We start from the raw sequence: 12,639 nt of genomic DNA on the forward strand, positions 1-12,639 counted from the left end.
ATGTCAAATTCCTTCAAACATGGAGGAATGCATGTAAATGACCTGAGCCATATCATTCAAAATTCTTAATTCAATTATATCCTGGCAGTGGCAGCTCAAGTTCCTTTATGATATCTTGAAACTATACCTCTCCCCAGAGCTGGGGCATCTCAACATGGAGCGGAGGGAAGCAGTCACAGAGCCATTGCAGCACAACATACTGATGCTATGTAAACTACACATGTTTACCAACAGAAGAAACCTTGAACACTAGACACAACAGCAGCAATAAAAATACTTAATTTGTGTTCAGTTTTCTTTATGAAAGGCCAGCGATACTTAGAGTATCAAATTTCTTTTCTACGCATGCTTCTGGAGTAGGAAAAAACGAAAAAGCACTCTTCCTGTCTCACAGGTGTGACAGACACTGAGGTGACTGGTCCAGACACTGCACAGATAGTCTGTGTTTTATCAAGCATTCAACATGTAAATTAATCCTACTCCAGAATTTAACTCTGTGATCATCTCAGACTAACAACCCCGAGGGCAGGAGTACTGATTCCATGTGCTCCTTTCCTGTCTTCCAAGCCAACCTACCCTGGTGAGCTGTCTCACACTTTACTTGGTTACTTAATCAGTAAAATGGCACATGTGTGTTGTATTCATAAAGAAACTATTGCTCCAGCATTTCCTAAGAACAATTACATTTCCTTAGAAGAAAGATGGGAACAATTACAGTCCAGTTTCTGACCATGATATTATTATAAACTAGCCCATCCAAAAGCTCTGCAGATGGATTCCAGCACATGGCATTTGACTAGAAATTACTTATTGGTAGAAGTTACCATCAACAGAAAATACTTACTTTTATTTTTTAGTCACTCTTGTTCATTTGGCTGCTACAGGAAGAGACTTGACCTAATTCTTCATCTCAGCTCATTTTTGTCATGTGTTCTCCTTCCTTGAGAAGGAAAATACCTTAAATAATTAAGCTATCTAAAAGCTCAGAAGACTGGAAGGCAAGTGCACATCACACAGCTTCACCAGCAACTGTTACACAGAAGCAGAACAGAGGATGACAGAGTTCCATTTCTAAGAATGCAGGAACAATCTCTATCAAATGATTTAATGCTTTGTAATAATAGTGCTCCCTCTTGAGCATTGGAGAATTTCTTAATTTCAGTGATGGGCTCAGATCAGGACTCCAAACACACTGCTCCCCTGAGAAGCAGCTGCAGTAATTTCGGTTTCAAGCCATATTGTACATTAGTTACATGACAGCAGCAACACTGAACCCAGCCTCCTCTTCCAGCTCCCCAAACTGGGTACAGAGAAACAGGCTCTCCTTTTACCACTTTCCTGCACAATGAGGCCACCAGCAGCCCTATCACCACCCTCCCTGCCCTGTAAAAGACAAGAAACCTCAACACGTTCTTAAAGTTTATTTACACTAAGTGTTCAGTGTCATAAGAACTACCATAAACTAAATCCAAGTGTACTCTGCATAGAGTGCACAAGACCTCCAGAACAGTGCCAGAACAGACAATATAATAGTCCTCCTGCAGACTTTAAAGTGCAGAAATTGTAGTCCAAAAAGCTAGCTAAAATGACTATTTCACCATACCTGTTTTCTAATACTTTATGTACTTTAGGAAGAGCATGAGTTACACAAGAGGCAGGAGAGAACTTGCACCCAGCTCAGTGAAACCAGTAAGGATACTGTGAGATAAGGTGTTCTGTAGCACAGGTATAACCACGAAACCACAACAGATGCCTGAACTCTTCCCTGGAGCACATTCGTATTCTTTTACTGTGCCAATGCATTTTTAAAATTTAAAAGCACTCTTTTAGACATGTGGGCGTATGACTCCTTAGATGCACATAAAAATAAACTAAATCACCTCACACTATTTTATGCACCCATCTGTTCTAGGAGTAGAAGGAAGGCTAACGACAGAACCAATTAGAGAAAGGAAACTCCTCAGTGCATTATGCTGTTCTTGTGAGGGAGGAATACATTAGGCCGCCCCTCAGAAGCTGCCAAAACAGACTGGGGAATGGGAGGCTGGAGAGCAGTGCTGCAGGAAAGGACATGGGGGTCCTGGCTGATGGCAAGTTGAACATGAGCCAGCAGTGCCCTGGCAGCCAGGGGGGCCAACCCTGTCCTGAGGGGCATCAGGCACAGCATGGCAGCTGGGCAAGGGAGGGGATTGTCCTGCTCTGCTCTCACCTCCAGTGCTGGGGGCGGGTTTGGGTGCCATTATATAAAAATTACATTAAACTTTTGGAGAGTGTCCAAAGGAGGACCATCAAGATGGTGAAGGGCCTTGAGACAAAGGCATATGAGGAGCAGCTGAGGTCTGCTCAGCCTGGAGGAGACTGAGGAAAGACCTCACTGCAGTTACAACTTCCTCAGGAGGGGAAGAAAAGATGCAGACACTTATCTCTTCCCTCTGGTGACCAGTGACAGGACCTGAGGGAAAGGCCTGAAGTTGTGTCAGGGGAGGTTTAGGTTGGATATTAGGAAAAGGTTCTCCCAGAGGGTATTTGGGCACTAGAACAGGCTCCCCAGGGAAGTGGTCACAGCACCAGCCTGACACAGTTCAAGAAGTGTTTGGAGAACGTTCTTGGGCACTGGTGTGATTCCTGGGGATGGTGCTGTGCAAGGGATCAGGAGTTGGACTCAATGATTCTTGTGGGTCCCTTCCAACTCTGCATGTTCTGTGGCCTTCTTACAATAACTAGAACGATAACTAGAGCTGCTCTGTTTCAGTCATCTACCCATGCACAGCTCCTGTGAAAATACCTGAGGGGAAAAACAACTCTAGTTGACTTCAGCCACTAACTTTTCCTTTACTCAAGTGCTTTGGTAAATGTGACTGTTACCTCTAACCTTCAAATTCAGCTTGTTCCACAGAAAAATAATCATTAAAAAGTGCTGATTTATTCCACATAAGCTGCCTTCTTGAAGGAAGTCAAACATTTTTAGTGCTCAGAGCTGTGTAATTTCAACAGATGTTTACTGAAATTGCCACTGTACAGGGACAACTTATCTACAATACTAATGTTTTAATCCGGGTTAATTTATTTTGGCCAAATTTGTTCAAATTAAATACCCATGAAGTTCTCCTTTTGTGAATGACTGCACCAACATCACCTTAAAAAAAGTATTTTTTCAAACTTGCTTTAGTGCATTTGCCAACTATGCTGTCAAAGAAAGAAAATCTTGATTCTACATGTCCAGCCTCAGTTATTCAAAACCTCTTGTTTAAAGAACACAACAGACAGCATGAAATCAACGTGCAAGCTGAAAGTATCCAGCAAAACTTGTTCTCAAGTTTTAAAAGCAAGTCCTTGTAGTGCAAACCATTAGCAACAGCAATCTGACTTTTAAGTTATTTGCTCTCCAGGCTGCCTTCAGCACTGACATACTTTCAATGATTCCAACTGCTCTACTTTTGAAATTTATCACTCCTTCATATTATACTCTCTGGGACATCATGATGGCAAGCTATGTTTCTTTAGTCCCTCAAAGGCATCATTCCAGAAATTTAGTTATGCTCCTAATTCCTCAGGCTTCATATTGAATAAAAGCTCTCTGCATTGGAAAGCTAACACAAACTTATCTCTAGCAAGCCTGATTTTGTCCCTTTACCACTTCAAATCTAGTTTAAAAATCACTTAATATATTAAAATGCACAAACAACCTATTGTGCCCACACACCTATTAGTCTTGTACAATAATATAAAAAAGTATCTTTTCACACCTACATTTAAGGCCTCACCCAGCTTTTCAAACAGCAAGCTTCAACATAAGCAACTCTCAAATAAAATGAAGTTTCCTGACTTATGGAACAGGTAGTTAAGGTTAAAACCAGCAGGTTTAGCTTTAAAGCATACGCAATTTTTGCCAATATTAAAGTCTTTATCTCAGACAAATGGTTGTTAAAATTACTAAAAAAGCTATTTTACAGCTGCTTTGTCAGACCAAACAACAAAGCAGTGAATCCAGGCAGGGCGCATATTGAAGTGCTTTTGGTAAGAATCCTGAATAACAGTTCCCTCCTCAGAACTTGTTCTGATTTTGAGTTCTGGTGTTCAGTGGGTCTTTTTTCAAGAGGATGGTTAGCAACACACCTTGAGGAAACTAAGGGCTACTAATGCATTTGAATGGGGACACAGTGGCTAGGCTGTCCAACTAATAATAAACCCTAGGACTGGAATGTCACAGACAGTAAAACGGAAGGACACAGCAGAGAACCTCATGCCATACATGTGCAAGATCTGAGTCACTGGAAGAATGCTCAGGTTCACAAACCTAAAAACATGCAAGAGACTATGCCACTCCCACTCCATCTCCCAAAACCAGCAAAAAAACCCAAACCCTAAACCACATTGAAAAATCAAAGCCACACTGATAGAGCTTTATAAACTTGTAAGGATAATGGCAATTTGGCTATTAGAAGAAAGCCAGCCCAGGAGAAACAAGAGGAGGAGCAGACAAATGCACAGATCGAATGTTTCAACTCAGACCAGGAAGGGCAGTTTTCAAAAGGGAAAGACTTTTTTTCCTTTGGGAACCAAAGAGGCAAGACAGGTTTAAGGATGTTTAATATGGTTTTCAAATAAACAAAACCAATGTCTGGATTTTAGCCGGAATAGAGCTGATTTTCTTTCCAGTAGCTGTGTCGGTTTTTTTGGGTTTCAGACAATAATGTTGATAACACATGGATGTTTTAGTTGTTGCCAAGCAGTGTTTACACTACATCAAGGACTCTGGCTTCTCACCAGCCTGCCAGTGAGTAGACTGTGGACACAAAGAGCCGGGAAGAGATACAGCAGGACAGCTGACTCAACGTAGCCAAAGGGATATTCCATACCATTGATGTTATGCTCAGTATATAAACTATGGGGAAAGATGGCTGGGGACTGCTGCTAAGGAACTGGACTGTGATGAACAACTCCATTGTGGATCATTTGTTTTATACACTCTGATTCTTTCATCACCATCATCATTATAATTATTTTTGTTCCTTCCTTTTCTGTCCTATTAAACTCTACCTCAACCCCAAATTTCCCCCTCCCTCCCCCAGTTCTCTCCCCTATCCCACAGGGGGCAGGGAGTAAGCAAGTGGCTATGTGGTGTTTAGCTGCCTGGAAGGTTAAACCACGACAACCAAGCAAAAAATTACAACATTTAAGGGCTTCATTAACAAAATGTTCAAGCTATAAAATACTTAGAATTTGAACACATGCTTCTGACACTCTTAAGAGCACTACTGTTGTTTGCCAGAGCTGCAGGGCACAGCTGGATGTCAAAACAAAGCCACTCTGCCTGCTGCAGCCAAGCACAGTCAGTTCCAACTCCTTTGGCTCTGTCTTCACCTTCTCCCTCTTCCCCCACCCCAGTCATCTTTCCTTTCTTTGCTGGATTAGTTAAGGCAGAAAAGAGACATAAAGCCTATCTAAAACATCACCAAACAGGGCAGACAAGCATCATAACAGACACAGGAGACTGCATATGCAAGATTTCCTTTTCAGCAGCAGCAGACATGAGGTCAGCTGAATAAGGTGTTGGCTGATACCCAAACCTTGCATAGAAACTTCACAGAGTATACAATTAAACATAATTAAATATAAACATCGGCTCACAAAGTCCCTGAGCTACAAAACACTGGAGGCTGCCACACCTAAGAAAGCCCTCTGTACACTTGCCTCTTTCCTGCAACTCTTTTCCTAAACATCAGCCCTAATGGCTCTTACATTTCTAACTGTGCTGCCACACCACACCCTGAAACTTTGCACAGTGGAAGCTCATGTAAGGCACCTCAAGTCAAACCAACCCACACTCCCCATCACTGCACAATCACCTACCCCTGCAGTGGGCCAAGACAAGTACCAGTACACCAATACAGACAATCCAATCAGGAAAACCACTGTTTGGCATTTTCCATCTTTATGGGGTTTTTTTAAGCATGGCTTAAGAAGAACTCAGGCTGGTTGCCCCAAGAAGGAAATGCACTGCTTTGTTAAGTAAAGACATCTATGCAAATGAGAGCACGTGGAAACAATTTCTTCCAGGAACAGTTTCTGGGGAGTAAAACCACAGTACATCACTCAGACTGAAATAGCTTCGTGTTGGTTTTGGTGTTAGTTGTTAGGATTTTTTGTTTATTTGTTTTTGTTTTGTTGCTAAAAAATAAAAAATCAAAACCACAACCAGCATATATCAGTTCTTAAAATAATCCTAAGATTAGCATAAATACAAACTGAGTAATAAATGCAAGCAGCCAAAAAAAAGAAAAAAATATTTTCAGTTAGTGCAGCACAGTAATTTCAACAGTTGCTTCTACGTTGTGGTTTCCTTATGTGTAGGTAACAACATAAAAAACTAAAACGGAATTCTTATTAACTTGGAAAACTAATAAAAAAACTGCAGCTAATGAGATTCCATCCAGCCACACAGCAACAATGTAAAACAAGGTATATTTGACCTTATAGGCACTATTACTTTGTACAGAAACAATCCTTCCATTTTCTACATTGGTGTTTTCTGAAGAAGCACCTGAACCTCAAAAACACAGCTTTATTTAGAGAACTGAGGCCATTTAGTTTACAAAATCAAACTGTACTACAGTACCACTGGTTTTTGCACTTACATTTGCCTGCTAGGAATAGATTTCCCTACATCTCCTAGTGTTCCATGCCACCCTCCAGAGCTCTGTGCTCAAGCCCTAGACAATATGGCAGAAGTGTTATTCAGAAGCCAACAGCCATTTTGGTTACACGAAGAGCCTGTACTGCTTAGGTTCACTTTTCTCCACTCTTCAGGCCCCTTTTTATGTTTTTGTTAAAAAGACTGCCATTGATGTAATGTGAAAGTGACAGGAGTGGTGCCTAAATGTCCGGAAAATGGAAAGAGTCCAAAGGGAAGGCCACAAATTCAGAGGTTCACACAATCCAAGGTCAGGACTTTTGACAGTGGCCAGTATCAAAGCTAGAAAGATGCTGCAGAACACTGCCAAAATGAGTCATTGGTCTTCTTTCTTTATAGACAGAGAATATCGTCACCACCACAGAATGAAGTCAGGCTGATTTAGGTGGGGGCTTGAATTATTCTCCTGATCTGACAGGGGAAACAAAAAAACAACCCTGAAAACAAACGCACATGAACTCCTAGCTTAATGTAGCAGTGTATTCAACCATGAATAACTCATTCCTCTCCCATCTCTTACTGCTTTTAGCAGGTCACTGCTTTCACTTAAGATGGCTGCTCTTTTTTTCTGAGAGAGGCAGGCTACGTCACTCAAACTCTAGCTGTGGATTTGCAAGACGACACTGGAAAAAGTAAACAAATCCTGTAATTTAACTGGGAAAGAATCACTGGATAGCTCATCTTCATGCAGCACAATGAACTGCAATAATTATTTAGTAAACGCACAGAGAGAAATAACTGCAATGATCTCCACAGGTTAAGAAAATATCTCCTTCATCAGCTTTAACTGATGCTTTTAAAATTTCCGTGGTTTCCCGAGCCATCCTGTCTCCACATACTTGCACTGCACTGCTTTACGTTCACCCCTAATTCTGGACAGCAGCCGAGTGAAATTCAAGCACCGGTCTGTTAATTCAAAAACACAATTCACTTATTTTGGGTTTTTTTTTTTCACATCCAAGAAGATTTATCTTAAATACTAAGCAACTCACCCCCAAGACCCCAAATCTCTCACAAAAGTTCCAACCACAGAGAAAGTCAATTTCAAAGTTGTGATTAAGGATTACGATGGCATTCTCCTTCCCGTACTTGTGGTAACTCGCTGGGTCAGTGTAAAGGGTGCAATCGGTGCCTGACCACCATTCCAGCAACATCACCATCTCTGAAACAAAGAACGAGAAATATGTGAATGTACACAGTATATGCAAAACCACGAATTAGTAACATGTTGAAATCATCAGTCACCTCAATGGCATGTGGCAAAAAATGTGCTGTAATGAAGAATATGCAAGAGGGCTGTTTCAAACACAGCTGTCTTTACAAGCTGAAAAGTCGTTTCTCAGCAGTATCCTAGTGACTATCATATGCCTTTCATTTCCTATTTGCTTGTCCCATTATCAAGCACAAGCTTGTACTGTACGCTTTGTGTTTGTTTTGCTTGGAACTTTAAGTCCGACCACAAGGCCTGTGAATCAAACCTTTATTTAGTGAAATCGCTCTGGTCTGGGGCACAGGAAATTGAGGTGAGTCAGTAAAGCCAAGAAGCTTGGAGAGTTCTCTCTCCATGGAGATTGAAAAAGAAAACCTAGAAGCAATGGCTCTCCCAAAGCAACTCATGTCTTGAGCTGGGGGCACCATGGGACTAAACAAAAGCTGTCTGAGACTGAAAAGGAGTTAAGGGACACGTTTGCTTCCTGTCAAAGTTGTCATGAAAGCTCTGAACCAAGGCAAAGGTCTAGTGCAAGGGGTTATTCTTTATTAAGTGAAACATATCTCCCTGGTGCCACATGAATGCCTCTGCTGGAAGGATAAGACATCCAAGACACTCTCCTGGCTTAAGACTGGCCAGAAGGCACCAAAAATGCTCATTCACCTCAGGAAAGATCAAAACCAGGCCAGTCTTTGAAACACATTTGAATTTCCATTTTGTTCTTCTACTGGTCACAACTAGTGACAGAAACCAGAAACCAGCCAGGAAGAGGTCTACATTTCCAGTCATCATGAGTAAAATTAACTGCCTGAAGCTCTTAGATGACATTGTGCTGTACACTGGAGAACAGACATTAATGATGTGAATGAATTCTATCCAGTAGTGCTACAGGCAGGCTAATTGACAATCTCTATTCAGGTAACATCACCTTAATATGACAGAAGTTTACAATACAGATAAATTACTTACTTGTCAATCCAGCTGCTTACTTCTAATCAGGGAATGTGACTACTACTGCAGCAGGAGTACATGATTACTCAATGCATGCTATTATGCAACAAACAACAGCCCGAGATGTGGAGGGAGACCTAAACTGCCACATGCTAACCAGAGAATGGCAGATTTCACTGACTGCAAACGAACTTTTCAGTGAAAACCAAAGATGTTCACATCTTTGTGAAAACCACTGATGTTCACATCACTGAGGCAGCTGTGAAGATACAGAAGCACATACCTTGAAGACTTCCCCTGCAAAGAGCTGCCTTGTGCAACACAATGTTATATCTTTCTAAGGTCGTAGCTTTCTATTAGATTTACACTGGAAGTAAAAGCCCTTCATGCCCCTGAACACAGCAAAACTGAATAATAGCTGGGGGAAAAAAACCCATCCCACACTGTAATTTGCAAACTTTTGCAGAATCTACAGTCACGTCCTAGGGCAGAACACAATCACAGAAAGGAAAGGAAATTGGTGACAGGATTAGATCTTTTGCTCAACTAGGAATCCCACTAAGAGAAAAAATGACTGCCACATGACTTTCCCTCTTTTTAACACCTACTGCCATTAAATCTATTCCCTGGCAAAAAACCCCAAAGAAGCAGAGATGATGATGGTATGGCTCTCTTGACAAAAAAGCCAACTTCACCTGAGAAAAAGTCATCTGCACTTCAAGTGCAGACTTTCAATTTATTTTGTGTTTTACTAAGGAATTTGAACAAAACTAATAACATATCATGAATTGCACTATACAGGTGTGCCACATGCATAGAGCTCTTCAGTTTTATATATTCAGCTTCAAATACATTCCAAAAAAGCACTAATACATTCCAAAAAGGCAAAAATGTTTCTAGATGTGCTGTGATTTTTCAGGCTTCACATAAGCAGGATTTTTGTTTGAACAAATACTGCAGAAATAGGTCCCTATCCCTTACCTCACATGACATTTGTCATTGACATGCTCAGGCAGCTTGTGCAGAAACCCAAAGCAGGCACTGAACACCACTGTATTTAAATACATAAATACCATCTGCCAGCCTCTTATTTCTTAACATGCTTCTTTCCCTTGTCTTCCCTACTCTTTCTTTCCCCTCCCTCCTAGCCTCCTTTCTCCTTGTGGATCTCAAGCAATGATATAAGTAGTGTCAGTTTGTGCTACTCTTGCATTGTGTCACCAGCTTACTTCCACAACCTTCCCCAGAAATTTACTACCCAGCAACCTGCTGTGGTGGCTCAGCCACACAAGGTCACCCGTTCACACTCTCCTTCCACCTTCACAGTACAGAGATGATCAGAGGAACTTTCTTCCTTTGTACACCAGTCATACTGTGTAAGCAAAAATCAACTCCCGAGTGGGAAGAAAAAAGATTCTTACGCCCCTTTAATGAGGCTTTGGAGTTTCAACACCACAACTGAGCTGATGAATACATATTCACATATTCAACCACATCGTGAAGGTTCCTATTTTTCAAAGCAATTCCTCCCGTGACGCTGTCAAACAATTAAGGCAAAGCAAGGAGAAAAGCCAAAGGAACTTGAAATCTCTGCTGCCTGCTTTGAAGGCAGTCCTTGCAGTGATTTACAACTAGCTTCAGAAGAAGCTGATGGCAGAGAGAAATCATGACTTCAAATATTTTATATGGATACCCTGTATGCTTAGGAAGTTTGAGCTTTTTTACCTTTCTGAAATTAAAAAAAAAAAAAAAAAAAAAAGTACTCATCCTGCTTCAAAGAATACCCCTTCCTCCTGCAAGAGTAGATTGCTTCCTTGCCCTTCACTGCATAAATCTGAGCTGCTTCAATGCCAGCACTTCCAGAACAAGTAACTAGGAAAAAAAAATCTTCAAGGCAGAGTTGAACTGTAAGTCATTATATGAAAAACCACATTTAAGGGAAGAAGGGAAACACACAGAATTCGAGACTTCCACCGCAAAGTTTTGCAAGAATGAGTCATTAAAACAGTTAACACTGTTCTTTTGTAGAAGGTGTTAGTCATTCATTTATTTAATTCTTGGTAAGGACCAGATGACCTGCTGTGGTTCCCTTCAACCTTATCCACTCCGTGATTATGTGATAAACCATGGAAACATTTGCTTACAAGATTAACTATAAATTACCTATTTTAAAGTTCCATTAAAAGCATAATTCTGTATTGACTCAATAGGTACAATAATCTGAAGATCTCAAGTAAGTGCATAACCATATTTTAAGAACTACAGAACTGTTTCCCTCCATGACATTCTTAATTTCCTTTAATCTCTTTATTTTCTTTAACCTCTTCATTTTCTTTAATCTCTGTATCAAGGCACCACCAAGAAAAAGAACTCAGAAAATTCTTATGGGAATAAATCGTAAAAGCAGCAAATTCTCCCAATATAAATAAAAGCAAGACAATTGGGCAAGCTGTGACCATCATTTCAAAGAGCAGACAGGGTGAATGGCTGCATGATGAACAACTGCACTGCACAAAACACCGGGGAAGGCATTTTAAAAAATGCAAAAATAAAGCTAAAGAGGGACTGACAAGTAGCATAGTCCAGAGTCTGTGTCTGTCTGTGGAAGAATGACTTGCATTAACTTACTACCTTTCCAGATTTTCAGACTACACCTATTAGGGGCACTTCATAAGCATTTCCAATAGAATGAAGTCTACAGGTAACTAAGAAAAGCAACTCTATATCCTGCCCAGACTACTTAAAAGCCCTCTGTGCATCACAGACAGGGTTAAACCTCTGAATTAACTGCAAAGCTGCCTAAGAGTTTTTTAAAATTCTTCCAAGTATTCTTTACACAGGCTATTCTAGTGTTTCACTCTGCTGTCTAACCTAACTAGGCATTTTTTTCTGATCTCTACTTCCTTCTTCTCTGCAGGAGCTACGAGTAATTATGAAGAAACTTGAAGGCAGGAATTTTGCTTGCATTTATCAGACACATGAAACTAGAGCTCAGAGCTGAATATTGGTAGATGTCTACAGGAAAAAGTTTTAAAATTACTTATTGTTATAAAAATACATATATATCTTTCCTGTGAGGGACAACAAAAAAACAGTTCTTGGGGGAAAAAAACCCTGCAGCTGGAAAGTCAAGCAATGCCACTCCCCCTTCTCTAAGATAAGTAGGAGGTCTTTCAGGGAGCCCAGCCAGATAAGGCATCAGCTTTCCAGCTTCAGATTCTCGTCTATGCATGTGTTGCACCAACAAAGTATAACGGAGTTATCTGGTTCACTCCAACACAGAGGTCCTGGTATTCCATCTGTAGGAAAATGCTTAGGATGACTGATTTTCTCTGATTTTGTGGGTTTAAACAGAAGACAAAAATCCGGCCCCCTTTTTCCTTAGCACCACCACCATGCCCCATTCCCTACCCCCATCATCTACTGCAGCTGGTGGTAAAACCACTGGTAACTTTGGACTTGTTTTCCCCTCCCTTAAAGCTGTCTTGCAAAAAAAAATACTGGCTGATGACAGGGAGGAGTTTGGGGGAATCATGTGCTCAAATTTAAAAAAATAAAAATCAAGCAAAACCCTTTTCTCTTGCCTTCAGGTCTGGTTTTGCAGATTTTTACCCCAGTCTCCCTGAAAGACCCTGTAAGCAACTCCCTTGAACAACCCTTCAACTAATTCTGTGCTTAAAAGCACAGAAGCACATGTCTGTGATTTTAAGAACAGAAATCACCAATAGAGAGGAAGGAAGAAATGGTGACTTTTAATTCCCCACTCACCACAATAAGTTACTGG

The 12,639-nt window shown here is 40.8% G+C and overlaps 1 protein-coding gene across 1 annotated transcript in view; it reads right to left on the reverse strand.

Annotated features, from left to right (window-relative positions):
* The window catches only part of AGPAT4 (1-acylglycerol-3-phosphate O-acyltransferase 4), a 58,355-nt gene that overhangs the window by 25,228 nt on the left and 20,488 nt on the right, over positions 1 to 12,639 (reverse strand). The window contains exon 2 of the mRNA XM_083856254.1: positions 7,687 to 7,856. Within this exon, the coding sequence (XP_083712380.1) occupies positions 7,687 to 7,856 (170 nt within the window). The remainder of the gene's footprint in view (positions 1 to 7,686; positions 7,857 to 12,639) is intronic.

The sequence above is a fragment of the Zosterops lateralis genome (genome assembly GCF_965231275.1).
Source record: "Zosterops lateralis genome assembly, chromosome: 3".
NCBI lineage: Eukaryota > Metazoa > Chordata > Aves > Passeriformes > Zosteropidae > Zosterops > Zosterops lateralis.